This window comes from Myripristis murdjan, chromosome 9, assembly GCF_902150065.1.
Source record: "Myripristis murdjan chromosome 9, fMyrMur1.1, whole genome shotgun sequence".
Taxonomy (NCBI): domain Eukaryota; kingdom Metazoa; phylum Chordata; class Actinopteri; order Holocentriformes; family Holocentridae; genus Myripristis; species Myripristis murdjan.
In genome coordinates this window covers 14,380,767-14,408,454 of record NC_043988.1, presented here as the reverse complement: position 1 = coordinate 14,408,454, position 27,688 = coordinate 14,380,767, and the positions used below count along the sequence as shown (strand labels likewise).

Here is a 27,688-nt window from a genome sequence, read left to right as displayed (position 1 = left end):
CCCAGCCAACTAAAGCAGACAACGGGGCAAAAACCCAGGGGAGAGAGAGGGGTTATATGGCCCCATCTGTGTGTGTGTGTGTGTGTGTGTGTGTGTGTGCGTGCGTGTCTGTGTCGGTAGTTTCATTATGTGTGCTTAGGGGACCATGACAGTCCTGGCACAGTGCCCACACAGACCGTGATCCCCGACAATGGTGCGTCCACGGATGAGAAAGTGAATGAATGGATGAACGATTTAATTCACTCATGAATGACAGAGTGAGTCACAGCACATCTGCACATGGTGCGATTACAACAATACGTATCTGTTAACATCAATTACCTCCCCAAACAATCCAGCAACTGCTATTCTAATGTTATTATTGTCCTCCGTGTACGTCTCACTCTCGCTCATCATTTGCCGCGGGCCTGAAACAAGCCCCTTCATATCCCAAAGTGGGACAGGTACCGTGCGGGATCACTGGCTGTTAGTGGGTCCCATTATGCGGCCAAACGCCTACAACAGCGAAAAAGCAGACAGCAATTTAATCTCGCATGTTGACATCCCCATCCAAACAAAAAATCGCACTTTGTACGTGCACACAAACAAAGAAAAGTTTCCATGTCAGGAGAGAGGATTTGCTTTTTCGTAAAGAGAAGGGAAGGCGGAAGGGGGAAAAAAAAGAAAAAAAGAAAGAAAGAACGGGAGAAGAAACAAAAATATCTCAATCAAACGGGAGTTTCTTTGTGATGGGCTGCCAGCCAGGAAACAAGGGGCTCACACGTCACGAGTTCAATTCCGCCTTATAGGTGACAGGCCTGCCTAGCGCTTTACCCCTGGCTCCCTTCTCCCCTTGCCTAATAACACACACACACACACACACACACACACACATACAGGGCAACCCACCGATACAAACAAGAGGAGCTAGTTAAAGTCAAAAACAGAAGCAATAGAGAGGAGATGAGGAGAAAGTGGGACGTTAACAAAATAAAAGAAAGAGGAATAGGAATAGGGTGAGAGTAAAAGGTGTGGTGACGCGGTGAGCTTATAAGCAATTTGGTAGCGGGAGCAGGGAGCTCAAAGGGAACATCGACAGGAGAGGCAGTGGGTAAAGACCCTGCGCTGCTCAAAGGCTGCTCCAACCTCACCCCTCTCTCTCTCTCTCCTCTCTCTGCCTCTGTTCTCCCAAATGTTGACAGTACAACTGCAAAACAGGCTTTGAAGTGTGCTCCGCTGAAGGGGCGCGCGTACCAGCGAGTGCTTCGTTTAACGGTGTTCTACACAAAGCGTCCCGAGACCCGGCTCCCTCCCTCTCTCTCTCTCTCAAACTGTCTCTCATTCTCCCGCTCTCTGCCTCTCCCTGCCATTGAACCTTCGACGACGTTTTGATGATGCCGGGGTGGGCAGACAGACAAGGCGAGACCAAGCCGGATGACGGTGAGCAAAAAAGGCAAATAGGCGAATAAATAAATCAAGTCAAGAAAGGCAACGGGAGCAACGTTTTAATGATACTATGCTATTCCGTTTCTAGCCATTTCCGCCGAGTGGGAAATCTCGGCTGGTTTCATCTCGCATGATGCCGAACCCAGCGTAAGGGTTATTAAATGCTCCCGGAGAAAAACAATTGTGTACAGTTCAGACACCCAAAGATCGGAGGATTCAGCACTCACGTCGATCGCTGGGAGAGAAAAAGCACATCAAGGTGACAGCTGGTGAGCTAGTGAGCAGAAAAAAAGTCATACACACACACACACACAAAAAAATCATGAAAAGAAAGTTTTTCCTGTTAGTTTCTACACTATGGCACCCACTGAATAGTGACTAATTGGCCACGTGCAGTCAAATGTTTAAATTTGTCACGAAAGCGAGAGGGAGGGAAGGACGAAGGGAACGAGAGAGAGACCCCTGACTTGGTAGAGCTGATGGATGCGAGTCATAGAGCCTAACAGCGTTTTAACCTCTAACTATCCTGCCTTTGACCTTTTAACCCCAGCGTGTTCAGTCCGGGTCATCTTCAGTATAAACGCTGCCTAAAAATATTGCACCAACTCCCCGATGTCCATTAGAAACTAAATTGGAATTCATGTCTATTTTTGTACTGGGGCGGCTGATCTTGCCACTTTACACCGATCATAAAGGACCACTTGGCATGCTAATTGCCTTGGCCCTACTTATGCACTCCCTAGCTCACATGGCTAATGGTGTCGTAAAACATGCTAGTGCACCAACACGTCCCGAACGTCAGGTAGGGAATACTTTGCACTATAACCGTGCTTGGTTTGGCCTCATTTAAGAGGACATGAAGGATTCCCCCGTAATGACCGTAAAGACAGCTTACTCTGGCATAAGATCCCAGCCACATACAGGATACGGCTACCTAGAGGGGGAGAGTGTCCCTTTCACATATACATGCATGTCTGCATGAACACACACACACATGCACACACACCATGGCCAGCCTTTAACATTACAGCTCATGGGGGGACATGAGGACTTAAGTAAACTGATCAGCTGGTAAAAAGGGAACTCTGTGTTTAAGTGTGAGCGCTCGGTGCTGGTTGCAGTAGCCTGTGCACCAGTAGGGATTTGGTCTTTAAAGGAGGTTTGACAGTGCTGTTAGGGGCCCTGTGTCAGTGATGTGGAGCGCTTGGTTTACAAGGCCCGTGTAGCTCGAGCTCAGTTTACTGTTGATGAGGGCTGAGGAGAATTCAAACCGGATTTGGAGCCATCCCCTTTATGGGATTTCAGCTTGCCAAGCAACTGTCTGTCAGCTTCGTACTCAATGTATGATGTCCAAAACATAAAGGCTTGCATGCACGTCTAAGGGACAGATGGTGATGAACAAACCATGAGACACCTTTCACACTTTGTCCTTTGTCTTGGGTGATCTGATCACAAGTGGACACCGGGTCTCAAACCAACCCGTTTGCGCTCGGAACACCACCTACTTGCTTTGTGAAAGGAAGTAAAAAGACGAGGCGATAATTATCTGCTGGTCCCCACTCAACAGCCTTCCTGCAGTTCAGTCAACTCCTTGCAGGAAGGCAGAGTCCATTAGCACTTGTTGCACGCTGGAAACAGTGGGTGAAGGACTCCAGGCTCCCAGGAATTAAGCTGTTATGTCCTCGACTTCCCAGAACCAGAATTTTCTACCTGGATTTTCGTTCACGCACATTTTAACAATGGTGTGTCACTCACAGACCAACTCAGTTGGGGACTTTCGACATCCTTGGGCAACCTCGCTCGGGCAGCCTGGCTAAAAAAGAGAGGCTGGTTGCAACGGCGTCACTAATGGGCCAGAGATAAGAACTAGGATGGGTGGAGAAAATTGGAAAGATATTGAAAGCACGGACTATAGAAGTGAGGAGACAGAAGACATGGAAGGGAGTTAGAATAAGATACAGAGGAATCAAACTAAGAAGCAGAAGTAATTCTGACATATGAACTTGATCACAAATTAAATCACCGCAGATGTGTTCAAGATGCATGACAATCCCTGAATGTCTGTCCACTTGAGACTGGATCACCCAACGTGGATGTAAAAAACAACTGTGTACCAAAGCTGTTCCACAGTGACACTGAAATGCTACACAGCGATACAGTGCATGATGGGCTTTGGCCCGCTGTGGCTGCCCTTTGTATATAAAGTCATTAGAACCTCATCAGTTCTGGCTGCACTGAAGCACCTCCAAATGATGCGGAACACTGAACGAGGCCCAACCCACCACGCACCACTGCTGGGAGAGGGGATGTATCTATATGTGTGTGTGTGTGTGGAGGGGTGTGTTTGTTTGTGTGGTAGGTCACACCAGGGTCCCGAAATAGCACTCCATTAGTCATCCACAGTGTCAGGCATAGTGGGCCCCTGAACCAATGCCAACGGGTACCACGGACACGTGCCCAGGAGGGGACACACCATTTGGACCCCAGCACCTCTCTGTAGCACCGCAGAGCCTGCAGGGCCCAGTCCCCACAGGCCACTGTGACCCAGAAAGGCAGGGGCAGGCAATGAGGTGAACCCAGCACTGGAGGCAGCGGCGGGACGCATCGCAGAGCAGAACGTTCTTGTTCATTTTTAGCCAACGTCCTCACAGCAAGGTTTCTCTCGCCTGCAAACTAATCTCTGCATTTAGTCAGAGAGTGATCGGTGCAGGCCTCACTTCGGTACTGATTGGCTGAGCAGTGAGTTACAATTTAATTTCCCCCATTTCTGGGTGTTACAGTGAAGACTGACTTGAATATATCGTCTCCTTTTCCTTCAGATTTGCACTCCACTGCTAAATGGCGCTGTTCATCATTTCTTATTTTACACAAATGAGACTCCTTGTCCTACAAAATGAACCTGTCACCTCAATCTAGCAATCGGTTCCATCCTTTCATTCACCTCTTCCATCCTTTTCCTTCCTCTTCCCCATCAGTCTTTCACTCTCATTTCTCCGCACGCCTCCGAACTGTCACAGAAACCTGGCAACAATAACCCTTCCAGCAGCTGCAGCAATAAACAGTTACAGTAGCAGTTACAGTATCACTTATACAGTAGGCACAGCTCCAGCACCAGGGGCACCAGACCAGACCAGCATGTCCGCCCCCCACTTCCCCTGCCAGCAGGCCCTCATTAGGGCCCTTGTAAAGGCCTCGTACCTGCCGAGCCTGGGCCCCTCCACTTCTCCGGCCCTCCAGGCTCCAGGTGTGTAAGGTGGCTGCACTTCACCAGAGGGGACAGCTTGAGCTCATTTGGCCCAATGACTACCTGCCTAGCGTCTATCACCATAGCAGGCCCCAGAACACTATGAAACTGTAAAACCAAACAGGGGCAGAGAGGGGGGAGAACATGGGCAGGGGAGCAAGGATTATGACCCTGTAAAGATGAAAGAGGTCGCGGGCAACAAGCGATCAAAGAGGAAGTGTGTCGGTGCTGATGTGGCAGGGGATTGGATGGATCAGAGGCCCCAGCTAGTTTAGCCGCAGTCTGCATGCATGTGTGTTTGTGTGCGTGCCCATGTGTGCGTTTATGCGTGTGTGTTGAACTCAACGCAGCGGGGCTTAACAGCCAGAGCGGACACCATCAGTGCCGGATAACACGACTTTCACAAGCTGCCGCTTAATTGCAGTTTAAACAGCACCTTGTCCTGTGCAGTGCAGGACGCTAGAGACTTAATACACACACACACACACACACACAAAACAAAGACACACACAAGCACCGCTGTGCACCTATATTTTACCTAACGAAGCGTCCTTGCTATTCAGCTGCAGAGTTAATCTGATCTCACGGTTAATGTAGAAGCAAAACCGCATGAGCCTGGTTAACTGTTGGTTTACATTCTGTTCTAATTATTAGCATAGCTGGCAAACAACAGCTAACCATGTGTGCGTGTATGGAGTTAATCAGCCTAGTTATATGCTGGGCACTAAACTCACTTAACCTTGTTATCTTTTTACGTAGTCCCAGTGCTGTATGTGGTGAGAGAATTAGATCAGTGAGCTATTCATGTGAAAACACGGGAAGGATTTTGGAACCATTAGGTTAAATATCTCCATGATATAACAATGGAAAGTCAGATAATTGTATGTAAACAATACAGCAGTCATCTCTGAACAAAGCCAGAGGCTGAGAGGAGAAAGGAGATGGAAAAAAAGAAAGGGTAAGAGAGAGAAGGGATAATAGAAGGAGCCCTGGCCCTTGTCCACGTGAGAATGACAGACGTGGTGTAAAAATGATTTAAAAAAAATAAATAAATGAAAGTGGAGAGTTCACCCACCACTTGTACATCTGAGGGCACTCTGGACAAAAAGTCTAGCAGCTCGTTGTTATCGATGGTGTACGGGTCTCGCAGCTTCTTTGTGAATTTATTCACCCCTGCAGAGAGACAGGGAGAGAGGAGGACGGGGCAGGTAGCAGGAGGGGAAGAAAGGAAAGTTCATTAGTACATACAGTATGTCGTTATAGCCTTCATGGCTGCTGTGCTCTCTTTCTGTTCCTCTCTACGCTGAATGTAAACTGTAGTACTGTACATCATCAAGGACGCCCCTTTTGAATGTCTTTAAAGCCCAAGAAGAAACCATTATGGACAAGTTTTTTTCAGTTCTTAGTCCCTGAGATTGCACCTGAGAAACCAGTTATTACATTTTCTATGCTTTCTCTCACAATATGGAAAAGCAGCAATCAATGTTCTATATACAATAAGTAAAATGAATGTGGACATTTTTTGTGCAGAATGTTCTTCTAAGCCTAATAATTTCCTATATTTTATTAAGAGTGAACTTCACAGCGCTAGACCACTCGAGCTCACCCCAGGCTAGTACGATGTATCGTAAAGGGATGAAGTAGATGATGATGGTGGCCACACCGAGAGCCACGATGGCCAGCCAGCTTAGAAAAGGCACAGTCCAGTTAAATGTGCTGGAAACAGAGGGGAAAAAAAAGAATGGAAAAAGTTAGCAGACACAAGAGAGTTCAATCTGGCCAAAAAAGGCTGAGAAAAAGAAAGAGGGAGAAAGTCACAAAAGGGCATTTTAATACTTTAGAACCAAAACAAGCTGATCTAGACTGCCCTGAACTAGTCTGGTTACAAATTCATCACACTCGCTGAAACTGGGCACAAGGAAATGGAATCACAGAAAGCCCAGCTAAAGCATTACAGGTCAGCACTGCAGGGTGAAAATGGACTATGATTGAATGCAATACCCAGTATCTAATCAATGGAGGGTCCTCAGCAGTGGAAAAGAAAATTTTTGACTCTGTCTCATGCACTTCGGTTTAATTTAAAATGCTTTTAAAATGCCTGAAAAAAAAACAACCTTTAGCCTGGTGCACTTTTTCTTATTCCGATTTCAATCCAAATGAAATTCCCTGCCTTGCCTGTGCCTTGTATGGATCTGGGAGAATGAGAGTGTGAGGATGCATATGCATGCGCTTGCAGACACTCGTGGTTTTCTGTGTGAGTGTGTACAGTGTTTCAGCTAACTGGGGGTCACGAGGGAGCTAAGTAAGCTGTGACAGACAGACAGACAGCCCGTTTGTCTGTCTCTCAGGGCTGGGTGTCATGCTGGCAGGGGGAAGCGGGGCAACCTGGCACCGAGAAACAACAGTGGGACGAGCGGAGCGGAGCAGAGCCGAGCCGAGCCGAGCGGGCCGGGTGCCGAGGAGCAGGCTTACGACTCACTTCTTTATCCTCTCGCCATAGGAGGCCACTTCATCCAGCGCATTCTGCACGCTGATGCACACGTCCTGAATGGCATACAGCTTGTTCATGAAGCCCTTTCTCTCCGAGTCCTGCGAGAGGACAGATAGAGAGTTGCAGGCGAAGGGTGAAAGAAAGCAAGGGAGAGAGAGAGGGAGAGAGAGAGAGAGAAAGAGGAGACAGAAGACAGAGGCTGGGCACAGGCGTCTTTGTGAAAACAATACATTTTAAATAGCGTCAAAGACTTGACGAGGGGAGCCAAATCACCGGATATCCTGCTTGAACTGACGGAGTGCTTTCATTCCAGGCAGTAATAGAGATATAAAGTCGGCAGAACAAATCAAAATGTTTTCCTCCTTACAAAGCGCACACAGGAAAATTTGAATATGTGAATAGAGAGGCAGAATTAAACTGAAAGCTGAATGGATACGTCAATCTTTGGATGCTCTTTCTCTCTCCCTCTGTTGCTGCCAAGGGAGCTAGGAAGGCCGGGCAGAGTCCTCTTTTGTTCTGCTGGCTGGCACACTGTGATGATGTCACCAGCAGTGACATCATTATCATCCTTATTAACGCCGTCACCCACCATGAAGAGCTCTTCCTTTTCAACTTTTGATGGTTGAGAACTTGGGAGCATTGCGAGTTAGGGGGAGTGGAAGACCACAAACCCGACAGGCAATCGAGAATCTACAATCCCCTCTTATTGGAACAAAGTGAAGAAGATAAGAAGTCATGCAACAGTCAACGAGCTGCCTGCTGACTGACTGACAGGCAGGGACAGGACAGATCTAGACAGAATGAGGTGACAGAGAGTGATAGAGAGTGGTTGGGTGTGCGAGGACATAAACACGCAGACTGGTTGGATGTGGTTGGTGGGCATGCTTGGAGGAGAAAAGGAGGCATAACAAGGAGGGATATCTGTTACCAGTAGAATTAAGTGACAACAGAGTCCGGGGGTCCGCTCACGGCTGGTCAGTTTGCAGTGTAACAATAGCAAGGGATATCTAACAAGTTGGCAAAGGAGGGGAAATTTATTACAAGATGAAGTTAGACTCAACTAAAAGCTTAGGCACAAAGAAGAGCTAATGGCATAACCTCAGCGGGCAAACCAATGACTGATTACTTTTCTTAAAAAAAAAGACAGCATGTACAGCAATAGTCATGTTAATGATGAAGATGGATGGATATTGTTAGATTATAGAAGTATAACTCTGAATAATCCCTGTCATTATACGAAAAAAGACAGTAGAGCAGTCACAGACGCAAAACCCTCTGGACCCGAGAGGCCTTTACCACAATTCCCTCCTAGGAGCCAGCCCCCCTACCCCTCAAACCCTCCCAGTGAGCCCAAAAACACCCCCCACTGCCTCCCCCCATACCCGCCTCCTTTTTCTGCTCCCCATCCAGGATCAGATAATGTGAAAAATGAACCATGGAGCAGGCAGGGAGACCACATGGCCTCCCCAGAAAAACCACACAAGACAAATAGATATAATTAGACAGCGTCCCTGGGTTATTTTTCTTCGCAAATATTTTACAAGACTCCCTTTCTTTCTTCCTCCCTCTCTCCTCCGCTCCTCAATCCTTTCCTCTGAGTCCATCTGTTTTTCATTGCTCACTCAAACAAATCTCAGGGTGCGGGGTCTATTGTGCTGGGCTGGGTTAGGCCGAGCCGAGCCGGGCTGGGCCGGGTCAGGCTGTTTTATTTTCGGGCCCGGACCCGGGGGAGACCGTTTGAGGACCAGGGGAGTGGTGTGAGAGAGCGGGCGGGGGTGGAGAGGAGAGGTCAGAGGTCATCAGAGTATAAACCATTGCCACATGCCCCTCGGACCGCGGTCTGACTCCTATTTCCTGTCTTCAAACAAGGCTAGGAGAGGCGGGAGGTAGCAATAACATGGAGGGCCATGGAGAGCCTTGTTTTCCCAGCTCCCCCGCACACTGCGCACATATGGAGCCAGGCAACCTGTTCTTATAGTGGAACCTAACATACACACACACAAACACACACACACTCACACACCACAGCTATTAGATAAGAACACCTGGTCTCGCTGTGAGGCTCTAAAACCTATTTTATATCCTGTCATTGATTAGAAGATGAGGGCCCACACTAAAAGCATTTCCTTCTTATTTATCATTACTAATATTGTTGCTGTTGTTTGTTTGTTTGTTTATTTATTTATGTTTTTGCTTTATTGTTTTCCCCCTGTGACCTTGACTTTTTGTCTGAGCCTGTAATGTCATCACTGACATGAAGGAACTGATACACAGAATGCAGACGACAACGACAGCGGCATTCACAAATCACTGTCAAGGTCAAAAGCTTGTTAAATTTCGTTCACAAGTTTGCACCGAGCGGCACACGATAGACACTTGGTACCTAGTCTTTGTATATATTATTATATTTCAGGGAGCAGAGATTGGCTTTGATATTCAGCTGCATCTGGGGGGGAAAAAAAACGGGGGAATATTTGAACCAGCAGAGCTGAGCTTACTGAGACACACGCTTACACAGCTCCAGTGTGGAGTGGATACATCACTTGTATAATAGGTTAAATCAAGGACTTCTCATGTTGTCATTATGTTCTGAATGCACACAGTTTCTCCGGTGTGTGTAAGTGTGTGTTAAAACTCGACTGCGCACATGTGATACGTGATGAGAACATGGTGTTCCAGGCCTGACCGGCTTCCAGCCACACTCGAGAGCAGAGCGGGGTCTTTACAGGAGACTTAGGACCTGTATTTCTGTCTGTCTCTTCCAGTGTCTGTCAGGAAGACTAAGTGGGTTTGTTTGGAGACCTGAAGGCCGGGCTAATAAAACGAAATCTACGAGGACTCTGCTGTGAGCTGGCTTCAGCTGCAGCTATGCTAATGCTCAAAGTATGCTTCAAATCCCAGCACCTCATCTAGTAACTTTGTCCTGATGGATGATGCATCATGACTTGAATCATTCAGACAGACACTGTAATAGTCCTGTCTAATGAGTTTAGCATCATGTGTTTTAATTTGCTGCAACTGACCTGCAGTGTGATTTACCTGCTATTTCAGACTCTGACTGTGAAAATAAGATTTCATCTAAGAGACAAACATGTATATTTTACTATTGCTGTATCTATTGCACACACATGAACTTGCACTAAATGTAACATCCTGCTGCCGTTTGTGTGCCTGCAGCCTACTGTACGTCACTATGTGAGTTATTCTTGCGTCCCTGCACTGCAACAGCACCGAGAGAAATTCCTGCGCCGTTATTACACTTGGAAAACAGTGATTCTGATTCTGAAATGAATCCAGCAGATTTCCAGCAGAGACATTAAATGAAAGCAGAACATTTGATGGAAATTTTCCCAGAAATATCAAAAACACGAAAAAGGGTATTGTTTCCTCAGTAGTGGTTTAACAGGAAAAACAGATCCTGTTTATTTTTCAGAGTGTTCAGGACAGTCAGCGTACAAACTATATCACCATTTTGGGTCTAATTACTGTACTCTGCACGGTGTGTATCAGAGGTTCTATAGCATAAATACTGAGGCCTTCGCACATATCGCCTTCATTCTCGTTATCTCCTCTCTTTGTTTTCCAATCTGCAGCGTAGGGCCCAGTGGCACTCAACAGTAGGATGTGAGTTCAGGATGAAGTCAGAGGAACAATGAACGATTGTATTTGGGACAAACTGCACTGAGACGATCTGTGTATCCGGTGAATGAAAGGCTTCTATGTGAGGGAGAAACTTTCTGACATCAGTTAACTCTCATCAGTTTGGTTGAGGTAATATTTAGTGAGTTTGTGTCCTCTGTTGGCAGGGAGTTGCATTTTAATTGTGTGCATTCCGTGTAAAGCCAATAACTGCATCTTTTGTGGTTATGTCCAGAGCTTGCATCATCGTTTGTGTGTGTGTGTGTGTCTGTGTGTGTGTGTGTGTGTGTGTGAAATGACATGTCAGCCATGCGCTCATCAGTTTACCGCTGAGCCAACTTGTGCTTAAGTATATGGAGCAGGTCGCACCATGGGAGAGCTCCCATCAGGGGAGATAAAGGAGTAGAGGCTCGTTAAAGTGATGTGAGCTGTTTGCATGTGTTTAGGAGAAACAACCTTCAGTGACACTAGAGAGAACCCAGGGACAATCTCTCTCTCTCTCTCTCTCACACACACACACACACATGCAAACAGCCAAGTCAGGCTAACCACACTGCACTTGGTGGTAAATTGTGGTAAACAAATGCGGTAAACTCCTTTAAACGCATTATTAAATATTTAACAAAGGAGAGATGCACATTGTCTCCGCAGTCTTGACTCTGCTCCCATTTCTCATTTGGAGAGAAAGCATCATCGCCAAGTATATGCAAAAGTGCAAAGCGAGCAGTTGTAAACTTTGCAAAGACAGTTTGTTCTTCACTGACCCAAGGCCTAGAGCTAAACAAGAGAGAGGTCACTGAGGACTTAGCCTATTACTATGGACTCAAATATCTGTCCTATATCTACTGGGTGGAAATAGAGAGAGCCATTTGAGACTGTTTTAACCTCCGATCACATTGTTCTCCCTGCTGGGTTATGCCATAAAAATGATAAACCTAACAGCTATAATGTAGCAGCATATATCCCATCACACCACAAAATGAGCCTGAACCACAAGTGGCTGCTGCTCATTGCTGCTGTGCTAAAATTGCACCTGTTTTTCTTTGTCTGTTTTTCTTTTTCCCTCTCTCTCTCTCTCTCTCTCTCTCTCTCTGGCAGCACAGTAAAAATTGAAATGTCATATAAAATGTGACAGGATGCTAATATGTGGCTCCCAGAGGGCATCTGAAAGTGTTCTTGTTGATTTTGTAACTGCAGATAGAGCGCGCATCCTTCCATTTCCACCCCAGGAAAAAAAAAAATACATTGTAAAGTTGAGTCGAGCCGGGGAACGCTTTAGGGTTGACACCAATTCAATTTCCAAACCCATGTAAGAATTAAGAATGACAGAATAACAAACAGCGCATACAATTAGTATGTATGCTTGAAACTAGTTGCACTGTTTTCTGTAAAGCAACTGTGTTGTGTTTTTACCCACAAAACACTGCATTTGGCCAAGCTTTTATTTAGGTTATTACAAACTGGGAAAAAAGTGTAATTTGGTAATTGATAAAGAACAACATGATTCAATTACATGTGAAATGGCTTGTTCATTAATGCACTGGTGGCACTAGTTCAATTCCCGGTTCATTCTAGTACAATTTTATTCAACTGTATAGTTGAATTTAGAAATTAGGAATAAAATCTTTTTTCTTTTTTTTTTATTGAGAATTGAATAAATGTTCTGCTAAAGTGAGAGGATTTCTCTTGTTTTCAATACAAATGAACTGATTTCTAGAATTTTCTTTAACTAATTAATATTATCTAGATGCTATATAATAATCATCCACCTTATACCAAGATATTACTGTCTGTGTGTGTGTGTGTGTGTGTGTGTGTGTGTGTGTGTGTGTGTGTGTGTGTGTGTGTGTGTATCTGTCTGCAGCTAATTTCACATACTACTGAGCCTATCAGCCTTGAATGTTTTGTGTAGTTATGACTGTATGATCAAGGACCTCTCGTGGTTGCCGCGATTCAAAACCTTTCAAAACTGAAATGCGCATGTACCTCCTCCGTATTTTCCCTTCTCCCTGTAGGTGAAAAAGCGATGGTTTGTCACCTAAGTTGGATCGCCGGCGATGGGGAGATACGCCTGGTGAAGATTTGCATTCGACTGAGTGCACTTTCCTAGTTATATTTGTCTTAAGGAAATTCCCAAAACAGGACAAACTGCACTGGGTAAAAAAAAAAAAATGAAATGACCTCATCACATCTTTTTACAACAGTGAAACTTTTTTAAAGACAATAATAAACCAAAGACTTGTAAAGATGGGCATTTTTGCAGTGCACCTCATGTGATATATTTAAAACCCTTCTCTTACAATAGTGATTTGCAGACCAATTACTGGTCTTAAAATGAAAGCTAATGTGTATTTGAATCCCACCTCCGCTGGGGAACGGGGAGGCCCAGATTTTGCCCATTGGGAGTCACGGGGCCCCTGTGGGAATAAAAATAATAGTGAGAGAACCACTGCCCTAGAACAGCATCTCACTTCTGTCAGGGAATGACAACAAGAAAAGACAAAGGCCCTCCACTCCGACCAGCCTCAGTTACCACCATGCAACCTGGCACCTCGCCAACGCCACATGAAAGAGGCAGATGTTCTTTTCTTTTCTTTTTTTTTCCCTCTATGAAACTGTGGTTTAAATAAACAATTTATTCCATCCAACAACTAATCCATGAGCAAATGTGAGGAATACATCTCAATTTCCTTCTTCCTCTCTCTTTTTTTTTTTTTTTTTTTTTACATCATAAACACATTAATATGTGTTTAACTAGTAGGCACAGATGCTCGGCGTGCTCTCCTCGCCCTCACCAAGCGGCTCATACACACACACCCAGAGGCCAGGGTAAGATGTGAAGGGGCGTTCCACTCCCACAGACGCAAATAGCTGAGCGCGAGCACGTGTGTGTCTGTGTGATGTGTACGTCTTTGAGAAGCTGTGCGCGCACTCAGGGTTGCTCTGACAAAACCAAAGTCAAACTCCAGTTAAGACTGTCAGCTGAAGGTGGACCGAGCAGACACAATGCTCTCTAGTACTAATTAGTCTCTTCACCCTCACCTGGTCCCACAGCGAGGATAAATATACACATATGTAAATGAGAGAGATGGAGGGAGGGAGAGAGAGACAGAGAGACAGTGAGAGAGAGACGGGGGGTGGGGGGTGGGGGGGGGGACCAAAGGAGGTGGAGGTGGCTTATTTTCGGTTTGACCTCTGCTTCCCATCCTAAAGAGAGAGGTTTCTGGTGTTATGAGTGAGTGTGTGCGTGTGTGTGTGTGCCTCTAATGTGTCTGGGGTGGCAGGAGGTTGTTTGCCACTGATCACCCTTACCCATCTCCCCCTGGGGCCCCTCATCACCTCCACCACACCAGCCACTCCATCAGACTCAAGGTCGGAGACACACACACACACACACACACACACACACACACAAATGACCCAAACACCACCACCGCCACACACGCACATCGTCGACTACCACCCCTCAACTCCTGTGTTCCATCACTCCCCCTTTCTCAAGCACCCCCTGAACACACACACACACACACACACGCACACACACCCACACACAGCACCCCCCTGCCCGGTTCTCCCCCACCTTGCCTCACCTCTGCTCCCCTGCTCCTGTGCTCTCCTTCCCCTGTCCTTCCCAGGATCCAGCCTGGCAGTGTGTGATGAATGGGACTCCATTACTCTTGTCCTCTGTTGGCCTGGTTTAGCTGCTTTCCTCCAGCCCATCTCCCCGTCTGTCTGTCTGTCTGTCTGTCTGTCTGCCTGCCTGCCTTACAACAGCTGTACTGTCTACATGCTATATTATTTTGTTTTTGGGCTGCGCTCTAAGAACAAAGTAAAAGGAAACTTTGACTCATAAACTGACTTGTATATCCTGTGCATGAAGTGCAATGTGGAGGGAATTTCTTTACAAAAACAATCCATTTTAAAGACATGTGACCTTTTTTGATTCTGAATGGTACACTATGGATCTGCAAGATGTTCTGCTCTGTTCTCCTCTACTCTAATCTGTTCTATTCTACAGGGATGAAACAATATGTTTTTTGAGGCCAAAACCATCATTTGATATCTTCCCACCCATAACGGCCAATTCCAATATGCATTTTTGTAAGAATTGTAACACAAATGTGGGAGCAAAACAGGCTAAGATTTTTTTTTTTTTTTTTTAAAGAAATACAAACATCACACATACACACTCAACAGAAAAATAATACTGGACAGATACAGATTTTGCGTTTTAAAGTTGATATTAGCTGATATATCCATCCTTTCTACTCTATTCTATTCAATTCTCTTCTCTAAATAAAAAATTCTTAACTACACTATATCACATTAATGTTTCCTTTATTTAAGCAAGATGCATCATTACTGAGACAGCAGCATGCTTGCTCATGTTTTCAGTAATCATGACAGTCTTACTCTTCTCCAGGCTTAATTACACCTGATTCATCACCTTGCACTGCAAAACTAATGCTAACTCTGGCATACCTTTAATTACATATTCATGTTCAGAGAGACACAGGCAATAGAAACATGTGTAGGCTTCACTGTTTTAAACCTTGTTTTGGAGGAAGAAGAAAGACGAAAAAAACGAAAAAAGACAGAACGCGGGTGCATCGCTATGAAGTGAGGGGATCACGTCTTCAAAAAAGTAAATAAAATATGCATCCTCTCGTGCTCATTACAGATTTATGACTCGTGTTAAAAGAAAAGGTGGCGGCTGCCTCTTAACATGTCTGACTTTCAAATTCAGACGACACCACTGTCAAGTGTTGTGCTCCAGATTCTGTCCAATGAGAGACCGGGAGGGCTGAGTGTGTGCCATCTTCAACATCCTACTCGCTGAGAGTCTGGAAGAGAGTTACTTTGGCTGGTTCAGAGACACACAGGAACTCCTCACCTACAGTGCAGCGAGTGCTAGTCTCAGTGTCTTTGATGCATAGTTCATCAGTCAAAAAGTTCAGTTGGTTCAGCCGATCTTGTGTATGTGATTCAGAACAATAACAGTTGGTGGAGTAGACATTGGCGCATTAGGCATAATGAGCGTTGGGATTTGCTGCTGCAATATGAAATAGTTTTGCTGCTGCTGTAGCAAGTTTTAAAGAAAAGTGCTCATGAGCACACATCAAATCACCCCCACACCCACACCCACACACAAACCACACGCAGTATGTATGCACACACAAATGCACACCCAAGGCTCCCAGAGTCCCCATTAGAAAATGCTAATTTGTTAAGTGCATGCAATTACAAATTTTTCAGGTCATAAGACAAGCAGCATCAATTAAAGTGATTATGTATACGAGCAATATAACTGGTGGTGCTTAAGAAAAAAAAAAAGAAAACAAAATCTCATGAGTCTATGTTTAGAAAAATGTATGGCAACAATGACAAAGATGCCTTATTTCCCTATCCCAAAACAATTAATGCGCTTGCGTCCATGTCACCATTTGGTACCTCACAGCCTTTAAGTCCCACTAGGCGAGTGCAGTGAACACACACCGTCACACCTCATTCTACATCGCCCTTTGGTGCTATTAACAGTCAACAGTGCTACAGGGGAGTCACACAAAGAGATGGGAGCAGCCTTCCATGCTGGAGCCGCACCCCCCACCACCTTCACCTGAGACGGCAGGCTGAGACGGGGGCTTTGGGGTGGGGTGGGCTGGGGTGCAGGCAAGGGCCGCGCGTGCAGTGTGTGTGTGTGTGTGTGTGTGTGTGTGTGTGTGTTTCAGTCAGACAAGGACAAGGGGACAAGTACAGAAACCCCCGACGGGACGGGAGGCAGGCCGCCGGACAGACGATGAGCTAAGGAGGAAGCCGGAAGACAGCGACACACACCATTAGGAGTTAGCGTCAGACCCGCACACGTACACACTTACCACCATCACTCGTATCCACTCTAAGTGCCAGGAAGCCAATATATCCTCGAGGATATGGCTTTCAGGCAGTCGGCCGTCCTCCCAGGGGCCTGGTTTAGGGTCCTTGTGGATAGATTACAGTAAGAGTTTCCTTTTACAACCCAGGGAAATGAAGGTGCAAGGGTTAAATAACAAAGAGCAAAACTAGAGAAAAAGAAAACGAGTTAAGGGAGTAGGAGAAGGAGAGCGTCAGGGAGAGAGAGAAGGCAAAAGACAAAGAGAAAGATATGTATCTGGAGGGAATAGAGATACAGAGAGATGATCCACCTGATGTATGTGTGTGACAGAGAGGGAAAACAAACAAACAATGTGGTGTATTTTGCATAGCGAGACAATACCCCTCCATGCCTCTTTCACCCTCCTTTTTGTTTTCATTCCCCCCTCTATTAGCCAAACATGATTAAAATGCAGTTCCTACCAGCGTCTCCGCTGAACAACGGAAAAAAAAGAGAGAGAAAGAGAGAGAGGGGAAGAAAAATGAGGCGGAAAAGTCAAAAGCATCTTTTACAGCGTGACGCTTTTCATCCTTCACAGGCGGTGAGAAGAAAAGAAAACAGACGTTCAAACTTTTTTTCTCCCTCTCTTCCCCTCTCTCCCTCTCCTCCGTCTCTCTTTCCCATTCTCCTCAGCTGCTGAAAAACCCCTTGATACCTGAGGACAACCACGCTGCATCACAAGCTCAATAGCCTCCCCAGAACAACATTTCAGTCACACTTTTTTTTCCTCTTCTTTTTAGAGCATTGATATAATTCCCAGTGCACTGTTTAGTCCAATTACATTATGGCATGTCGCTATCTGAGTGATCGACACAGTGCCGTGACTGGGACTGAGACAGAGGTGCTGGGGCTTAGGAGGGTGCTGTGGAGCTGCATATGCTATCTGGAGATAAGAAAAAAAAATATATATATATATACATATGTATGTGTGTGTGTGTGTGTGTGTGTGTGTGTGTGTGTGTATATATATATATATATATATATATATTACAAATCCGCACTGTCTTTTCCTGGATTCATGTGGACACAAACTGCACAGGAATTGGATTGGAATAATATTTTAACATCACCTTGTAAAGAGAGAGGGAAAGAGAGAGAGGGAGCAGAGACAGAGATGGGATGAGGGATGATGAAGATGAAGGGATGAGCAGACTGATAAAAGGAGAGAGAGAGAGAGAGAGAGAGAGAGAGAGAGAGAGGGAGATGTGTTGAAATCAGAAGCTGCAAATGGCCATGAGGCCTCGAGGATGAGAATGGGATAGGTGTGCTGCTATTGCACCCAAGGCATTAGCCAGGAGTTAACACCATAATGTACCTGCCAGCAGACCATTGATAAACACACTGCTCTATCAGACTGATGCAGATGGCCCAACATGTCACATGGGCACACACACACACACACACACACACACTCACACTCACACTCACTCACTCACAACACCTCAATAACAACTTCTTTACATTAAAGGGTTTAACTATTAAAAATGTTACATCAGTTTTAAGTATTATAGGGTAGACATTAGGTGTGTGTGAATTTTCAGCTCAGGGAAAAACTGTTTAATGTGTATGTGTCTGTATAAAGTGCATGGTCGCACATGCATGTATGTATGTGTGAAAACAGCAGAGGGAGGAGTGGCTGTTTCAGCACTTTAGAAGAGAAGGATAAGGAAATATTGTAGGTGGATGATGATGATGATGATGATGATGATGATGTGGAGGGGGAAAGCAAGAAACACATGATTATGCATGAAATTTGCTGGCAAGCAGTGCATCATCCAATATGGCAAAATTCCAACTTGTCTAGTGCCTGAATATGGTTAAAAGCAACAGTCCAAAAACACAATTCTGCAAATACTATTTGACCCTGGTCTTGGATGGGGCAGATTTCATTGCTGGTTCATGAGAGATACCTCAAAGGGATAGTTTGGAATTTTTAACATATGGTTCTATCAGTTACTGACCAACAGTATAATGTTGCATGGACCGAACCTCAGGCATCAAGTCTTCTGGCTGGAGATCTTGACGTCTGCATATTACACCACCACGCAGGCTGCCTATAGGCTCTGATGCATAGTAATACTAGACAACATGGTTCTAAAGTAAGGAGTGGTCTGAGAGCACAGCAAAGCAGCAAAAATACATGAAATATAGTGTATTCTGTTGTGAATACTGATTTTTTTTTTTTTTTTTTTTTTTTTTTCTGTGCTGTGTTTGTTGTGGTTGACCTTGTTTGCTGCTGCTGTAGCTGTCTGGGGAAACCGGAAGACTTGCTGCCTGAGGTTATGCCCACAGAACCATAGCACTATTGGTTTGTAACTTCAACAACCTCAAGTCAAAAAATCCAAGCTATCCCTTGAAGGCATTATGTCCATAATTAATGGCAAAAGGGGTATTTTCATTGTACAGTAGAACAAGTTTACAGAGTTACAAAATAGTTTACTACAAATAGTATTGACTCTCTACTCTGCACATACGGGGGGACTACGGAGAAAAAGGATAAAAGGGAAGGAAGGCATCTGCTTAGAAGGTGTCAGAGGTAATTTTTAAGGTACATGTTGTGTGTATGTGAGGGAGAAAGAGAGAGAAGACAAGGAGAGAGAGAGACAGAGAGAGAGAGAGAGCAGTGAGCAGTACGCCCGTGAGCAGGACATGATTGCAGTGTGTATCTTATCTGTGTCAGGTCCTCCTGAGGCTAGTGGAGCCTAGCTGAGCGGAGCACAAGCGCTTCAGTGACCAGCCAACCGTGTGAGGGTAATCTCCTCACTCCTTCAGACTCTCTCTCTCTCTCTCTCTCCCTCTCTGTAAACCCCCCCTCCGGGAGGCAGGACTATCATACAGCTGAGCCACCATACAAGACCCTCACACAAATACACAAACATACGTCACACACACCCACAGAGCCTAAAGGTGATTGCCTCATGCCAGTTGTGGACAGCAAGCCCATAGGTGTGAGCAGACATCACAGGCTACATCGCACACTGTGGCCCCTGCAGCCAATACTGTAAATACAGGAATGAGCTGCATGCTTTTACTATCTCACCCTGCCTAAGTCTCACAATATCACTCCAAGCTGTATTGGAACAGATTGCGACATAAAGGTACAGAGGAACACATTTGAAATATCGTCTTACAAATAAGTAAGTAAGTCAGAAATCAAGTAAACAAATAAGTGAAAAACAAAACAAAACAAAACATATGGTTTATCTTGGGGGTTTGAGGTGGTTGAGTGACAGACTGGGATACATCATCCAAATCCTGCCACAGAAGGTCCATGCTATTCGCACATAATCTCATTCTACTGGATGAAAAAAATCACTAAAAATATAAGAGAACAGTGTAAACAGCAAGTAGATGAATTGCAACTTTATGATGTGGTAGATATTTCCTTAAGTGCTTGAATTCTCTTTCGGATATTACAGCTGTGTATTTGATTAAATTAAGCATCCGGATACTGGCCTCAGTTCTCTTTTAAGTAAATCTGATATTAAAGCTCTGAAAATGAACATTAGGTTTGTTTTCAAAAGTATATCAGGGATTACAACAATAGCCATGCACACTGAGGATAAACGGTGCATGCCCCCGAGGGTTCACGTTGTACTCATGGTGTTAATGTTTTCATGACTTGAAACTACTGAAGTGGAAAATATGTATCCTAAATAATGTCAGACAGACCTTCAGTTATTTAGATATCAAAGATGATTTATCACAGCCAGGTTAACTTCACAGGCATATATCATGTATCCAGGGAAGGAGCTGTAATACTTTAAGTGTTGAAAACAGCACATTTTCAGCAACAAAGTTTGAAAAGGTTAAGCTGTGTTATTCAAGGATTTTAACCTCTTCTGCACTCACTAAAAACCCTTGCTGACATTATGGAGTCATATTTTCTGAATGCATTAGGAACATCTTTCTTAAACATCGTAACAGGATATCTAAGTACAATAAATGCTACACTCTTAATAAAAAGGGGTTCTCTATAGTCCCGCAAATGGGGTCTGTTGGATTCACACATCAGAAGAGCCCTTTCAGTTCTATGACAATCTCCTTTAATGTAAAAAGCTTCTTTATTATACCACATTGAAATCATTTTGCAGTACATGGCAGATATAAAGCCTTTGAGAATGTAGATGATGTGTCAAAACACTGTGGCTGCATTTTACAGCCACGCTTAAGTTTCATTTAGTTCAGAGTCTAGTTCAGATTGAGTTGAAAGAGGGTTTTAATCTTGGATACAAGCAGCTGAACTGATCTCTCATCACCTGGTTAAAGACAAAATCACTGAAAAAGCAGTGGCCCCTGTATGCAACCATCAGGGGCAATGTGTGGCTGGGTATATAATCTGAAGAGGTTCAAGTGGTTCTTCAAGTACTGGTAGTTCTATAAAGCAACATTTAACCTGAACAGAATCTCTGAAAGGACTTTGTATATTTTTAGTGTGCAATATCTGAGATCTTTGTACCTTGCATCTTTATATTGGGCTTCTGCTATTTTATAATGGAACAAAAATACACCTTCAATCCTTCAATATGCAATCATGTTTTATTATTATTATTTTTTATTAATTAATTTTAGTTGAATATGAGACTTAGCAGCTCTGTTGAATATGAGACTTAGCAGCTCTGTGTGTGTGTGTGTGTGTGTGTGTGTGTGTGTGTGTGTGTGTGTGTGTGTGTGTGCATGCATGTGTATTTGTCTGAAAGCAGTGAGGGTGCAGCAACATTCCATGTTGAAGGTCAACACACACACACACACACACACACACACACACAGAAGAGGTGGGGAGATGAAAAAAATAGTCCATGTCTAACATTCTCTCACCCTTCATGTGCCTGCCTGCTTGGCTTTAACAACTGAGCCGTCCCCATCAATTAGTCTAGATGCTGGACTTTCATTGAGATTAAGTGACTAATATCAGTGCTTGCTCACAAGAAAGACACTTTTCACGTCTGCCCAACAATCTGTTAAGTCAAAACACATGCGGCTGATCCAAGGCAAAAAGCCTGCAAGGGGTCCTCCATGCAATGAAAAACAGGTGCTCCACTTTTTGGCCATGTAATACCCCATTTAGCCTCTGGAGCAAAGGTTATCCAGCTAATAGCTGCCTTGTGGTGCACTGGGAAGAGCCATGCATATGGCCAGGGCTAAACATCTGGGACGGATTGCACATACTTGCAACATATGCTTCAAGTTCAATTAAAATGAGGCCTTGGCACATTTATTAATCTTTTTTTCTCCTGTCTCTCTGTGTCTCTCTTCTTCTTCTTCCTCTCCTGTCTCTTCCCTATGGGTCTGCGCCATACAAGAGGTCTCCTTTGACCTGACCTTCATACTTAACAATCTGAAGCACTGCTAAGGCAACAAGAGTGTCAGCTCTCCCCAGTACCTCACAGCCAATGTAAGAAACAAATTTGTTGAGGCTAAAAACTCCATTTGTTGTGCACTTAACTAGGTTTGAGGGAGAGAAAGGGGAAAAGGGAGAGAATATGTATAAATGGAAAAGAAAAAAAAAACTCAGTGAAGGGGGTGGTTTGAGGGGGGGGTCGGGTTGAGATATAGGGAAAAAAAGAAGAGAAATGCCCCCCTTTCAACTTCCCTACAGCTCAAATGAAATGCTAACAGTTGAGGGGAGCAATAGATCAAAATGTATGAAGCCAGAGTTGGTAAATTGTAGCCTTTGTGGCGGCTGTGCTATCCGGCATCCCAGCCCTGTGTGAGCACAGAGAGCAAGGCCTTCTTATGTGGAATAATCAGTTTGGCACCAAATCTGACAGAGGCCGCACAAGCTGCTAGTGCACCTCATTTCAATATGAAAGTCGAAAATGTATTTCACATAATCTGCAGCTTTTCAAATGCCTGTATTTTTATTTTTTATTTATTTATTTTATTTTTTTGCTGTGAGAGGGGGAAGGAAAGGCAGTGATGGAAGACAGAAGTGAAGAAGGGGTAAAAAAGGTTGCTTGCTGCATATCTTCAGTCAGTGCCCCCCTGTGCATTTTAGCCTTGGAACTTCACAGCCGTGAAACTTTGCTTCTGCATCACTGAGGGAGAGAATGTAATGCTCACGTATATATCTGTGCACATCGACTGACTGACTGACTGATTGCCTGGCTGACTGACTTACTGGCTGCGGCGTAAAATGTGTTTTTTTAACCCTTTCATTGCAGGCTTGCACTTACGACCCCCGCAGAAACCTGCAGAGGTTGAACAGAGGTTGGAGCCGCATAAATTCAGCATACAGAATGTCCTCAGGCAAAATCATTTTAAAATATCACATTGCCTGGTCAAAGGCCTTCACAATTACCATTGCAAACACCTAGATTTTTCCTCCAAAAAGATTACCAAACCAGACCATGCAAATTACCACATTTTAGCCTTCTAACCTTTATATTGCTGGAGTGTGGCTGTAAGGCATCAAATATCAGCCCAAGTAATTTCAGATTCCAAACCGTTCAGTCAAAGTGCTTTACAGTTTTCATGGTGAAAGACTTGGGTTTCAACAAATGTCCTATGCAAGGGGAAATACCAGATCTAGTGTAATTTTGTCTGAGTTCCACTTTCTTATTTTAATATTCCTGTGTTTGACCATGCTGGGTATCAAACAGCAATTGTTTTAATGGCCATTTCAAACGGGCCTCACCGAAAACTGGAAAAATATATGAGACGGATACAGGGCTGTACCATTTCAATTACCATCCCCAAGTGGAACATTGACAGAGCATGTATACTATCCAGTGGCATTTGTTTCAGTAGCTGTTTCTACAGTGTAAACGAGCAGAGGCAGTAAAGCAGCCACCTGTTGTTACCTGATAGTGTCTGGACAAGCCCAGATGCTGTTTTACTGGGACATAAAGAAGCAGTGAATGGACCTAAATAGCTAACTAAGCACTTATATGGGAGCATGTTCTCAGGAAACGGGGCCAAAGCTGAACAGGAGCTGAGTAAATTCTCCATGGCGTTATGTGAAGGGAAGGAAAAAAGACAAAGGCAAAGCAAAATACATGGAAAAGGTGAGGAATGTGCTGCATACATATCAGCAGAGAAAACTTTGGAAAAGGTTAAAAGGTTGTAGTGTACAATCTGTGTACATGTGTTTGTGCCTCAGGCTGTGAAGGAAAAAAAGAACTGAACAGGGCAGGAAAGATGGAGTCATTTCATTTGTCTGTGTTTCCGGTCTGTGAGGCAGTGTCAAACCCTCCTGAGGCAGCGTGTGTGTATGTGTCTGCATGCATGTCCATGTATGTATTTTGGTGTGTGTGAGCGTGTGTGTATACGTGTATGTGTGCTGAAGCTTGAGTCTGTGAGTGTGTCCCTGACACAAGACATAATTACCTTGTCATCTTTGTCAAAATCCTCATCCTCATCCTCCAGCAGGTCCTCCATGGCTTGCTGACAGTTGCAACAGCGCAAAGAGAAAAAAAAAAGAGAGAAAAGAGAAATAAAAATGTTTGCACTTGTAAGCTGCAGCAGCTAGTGTAGATAAACATTAGATAACAAAGGGTTAACATCATCAGAACAGCTAAAGCAGCATATTAAAGCTGATTGGTTATGCCTATGTTTGGTGAGAGTTTGTTAATGAGTGTGGAAAGCACGCAGATAGCACAACTGTTGGCGTTGTGCTAATGTGTCATGAGCTTCAGAATGGGTTAGAATTAGAATTTAATTTTAGAAACATTCCCTTGTTCAAATTTGTTGACACTTCTGAAAATGTGAGCAAATGCTCTGGCTTTGAATTTAAACGGGCTGAGGATTATGGTCTATTCATCCACTCAAAATCACGGCGCACAAAAGCATATGAATCTTATACCATTCAGCGGGACGAGACGCTCTTCTTCTGACTGTGCCCTGTCTCTTCTGACCTCCCTAACCTCTGCGCTTGTCCCTCACCTCCTCTGTCACCCTCCCCTCCTCAATACCATCTATCTTTCTATCTTTCCATATCCTATCAGAGGATGAGGCTGCAAGAGAGAGGAGGGGAAAAGACGCCTGCAGCAGAGAGAGCAAGTGACAAAGAACAGCAACTATGTGCTTCAGTGGACCACAACCGATGGAAGTGGAGCTGCTGTAGCTCAGAAGCCCCAAGATACCCTGAGACATATAACATACCTCCACTCAGACGACACACAGCCGCTGACAGAATACAAGAGAGGGAGTGCAGACAGTCACACACAATAGCATGCACGCAGACACACACACACACACACACACGTGCGCTCATGCACAGAAACACGGACAACAACAATAAAACAAGCAAACTGTAGATTCTCCAATTGAATTAAGGTAGAAAAAGACAGAAGAAAAGAAGCGATTTTTCAACCAAACATAAGCGGCATTGAAAAATAGCAAAAGAAGAAGTTCCTTTGTGGAAAATGTCATATACAATACTTTGCGTTTCTCTTCCTCTTGCAACACTTGCTTTTTTTCATAATGCCACGTGCCATGGAAAAAAACGGTTGGATTCAACCTTCACAAGTCTTCATCAATTACAAAAATGAGTTACAAAAACATTACAATTCAAAAGCTAAGGACTTTCATGTCAAATCCAAAAACTAAGTTCATAATAACTTCTCATGTATCTGAAATAACATCAGACTTCACACTCATAGTGACAGTTTTAGTGTTTTCATGTTAAATATCTAATGTGTTTTTAACATTGTTTTGGCATGTGTCTTGTGTACAAATTTAAGCTCTATCCTTTCTTAGTTCAAGGCTTTTGAATGGATTCCAACTGCCTGACATTTTTATGTAAACGTTGGTGTGTGTGCACCCAAATGCCCCACTCCAAACTAACTCTGCTAACACTGCTACTAGCTAAGTATCCTGGCACATAGAGAAAGCTCTGAACCTACAAGAGCAGCTGGGGCCGCTGTTTGTTAGCACTGTCACACAGAGCTTAGTGACATTATACGGCACGGAGTGTGTTCATGCATGCACATGTATATTTATGCATCTTTGTGTGTTTGTCTTTCAACGTCTGTTTGGAAAATGAGCATGCACTCGCTCTCGATCATGGCACAATACCGCCAAAGTGAAAACCACAGACTGCTGCTGTAGCTTGCACACACCCCCTTCCCGTCAATCACGCATCGGAGTTACAAGGTCACATCGTCGCTCCGCATTTACATAAACAAAACATCCATATCGCAAGTCCTACATCTGTAAACCTCAGAATTCAGCTCCACTCATGATTGCCCCAACTCCCAAACCCCCCAAAAAACCTCCACACAGCCCTGACATCGGCACATCCCCTAACCACCTCCACCACGGCATAAACTAGTTTGGAGAAATCCAAAAATCATTACTTAACAAGACAATAGCTTTTGTCCCTTTGTTTTTCATTGGAATAAGGGGGGAAACTATGCAGCGGCTGACATAAGCTTCTTATGTAAATGCAGCTTCCCATAGAAACAAAGAGGGGTTCAGAACAGCAGAGTTGAGAGGGGAGAGTCAGTAGTACTCTCTGCACTGGTGTGTGTGTGTGTTTGCATGTGTGTGTGTATTTACGTGTGTGTGTGTTCTATCTATAGCTCAGAGTCACTGGGGCAATGCGCTGTGCATGTATGCATGGAACTCCTTGGTATATCTGTCTGACTGTATAGCAACTGGTTATTCCCAGTTCACTGAGACTCCATTACTGTCTAGACAAACACGCTTTATTGTTCACGAATCACAATCTCTTTATTGATACAGAATATATAGCCTACTTTCCCATACAAATACCAGAGAGGGAGCGCTCGAGCTCAGCCAAGGCAAAAGATGTCGATGTGATACTGTAAAATGAATGCCTTCTGGCAACTCTAAACAAATGAACTATAACTGTTTATAAAGTCATCACGGTTCCTCCCAAATCTTTTCACCCGTGCCAAAATACAAACATAATGGATTCCTCTGCACAGAGGCTTTACTAGGGCACGCCTGGCACACGCTCCAAACTTTAAACAAAGGGAATGAACATGAGCTAACTGGAGAAGCATGACCTAGAGAGACAGAGAGAATGATAGAGTCGTTTGTCTCCCTCTGCTCTCCGCTCTGCTCTCTCTCTATCGCCCCTGGTTACAGAGAGAAGTCATGTTTCCCGCATCGAGACACAGTGTAAAATTAATAAATAAAAAGACACCGAACATGTCATCTGCCCTGAAGATTGCCACGGCTAAATGCGCATACTGAAGCTACTGTCTCAGTAAGCGATGATATAAATTACCTCACTGCAGCTGATGAATTCTCTTTCTCTCTCTCTTTCTTTCTTTCGTTCTTTCTTTCTCTCTCTCTCTCTATGTCTTGATCTCCCATTCTTTCTCTCTTTCTAAGGCCTGTTTAGTATATGATATCATTTGTCTGCTTATCCCCCCTGTTATCATGTTGTTTGAATTACTATCATTACAGCAAGGCAGCATCAAAGCTTTCCTGACGACAGGATGGGGCGCAGCTCACATTGCCTGCAGAGCTGCTCTAGTCAATTCAATATCTACTAAGGTGGGGATTAACATATTCAAACCTATTCAAATGATACAGGAATGATACAGGCTACTCTTACAGATTACACCGTGCCCCGTAAATACATACAAAGATGGTGATAATACGGAAAAAACACGCACACACAAATAACATAAGTGAGCGCAGTGACATTGAGAGTTCAAACAGCTGTGAAACTACGAATGTATCTGTTTGGCCTTGGTGGCTCAGAGCTAAAAAAGCTGATTTGCAAGAATTATGTTTCTGTTGTGTTGGCTCAGATCCCAGCCTGTGCTCTGGTACATCATTTTGATTTTTCCCTCTTGTCTTCCTGTACTTCTCTTCGTTGTGGATCCGCCGCTCGTAGAGAAAGCAATTGCTGTCCGTTAAAAGTAATTGCCACAAACACCTCTGTCCTCACTCGGCTGTCTGTCTTCCCTATCACAAAAACCGCTGCCCGTAGAAATCATCACCAGCATTGCAATCATACAGAAGGAATGTGAATGACTTAATTTTTCATTACACCACA

The 27,688-nt window shown here is 44.3% G+C and overlaps 1 protein-coding gene across 4 annotated transcripts in view; it reads right to left on the bottom strand.

The window, feature by feature from the left end:
* Positions 1-27,688, bottom strand: part of mctp1a (multiple C2 domains, transmembrane 1a) — a 181,992-nt gene that overhangs the window by 3,617 nt on the left and 150,687 nt on the right. For all 4 annotated transcript variants that reach the window (XM_030060841.1, XM_030060842.1, XM_030060839.1 and 1 more), the window contains 4 exons: positions 24,040-24,096; positions 7,149-7,258; positions 6,276-6,385; positions 5,745-5,842 (listed from right to left, as the gene is read on the bottom strand). In XM_030060841.1, coding sequence (XP_029916701.1) covers positions 5,745-5,842; positions 6,276-6,385; positions 7,149-7,258; positions 24,040-24,096 — 375 coding nt within the window. The remainder of the gene's footprint in view (positions 1-5,744; positions 5,843-6,275; positions 6,386-7,148; positions 7,259-24,039; positions 24,097-27,688) is intronic.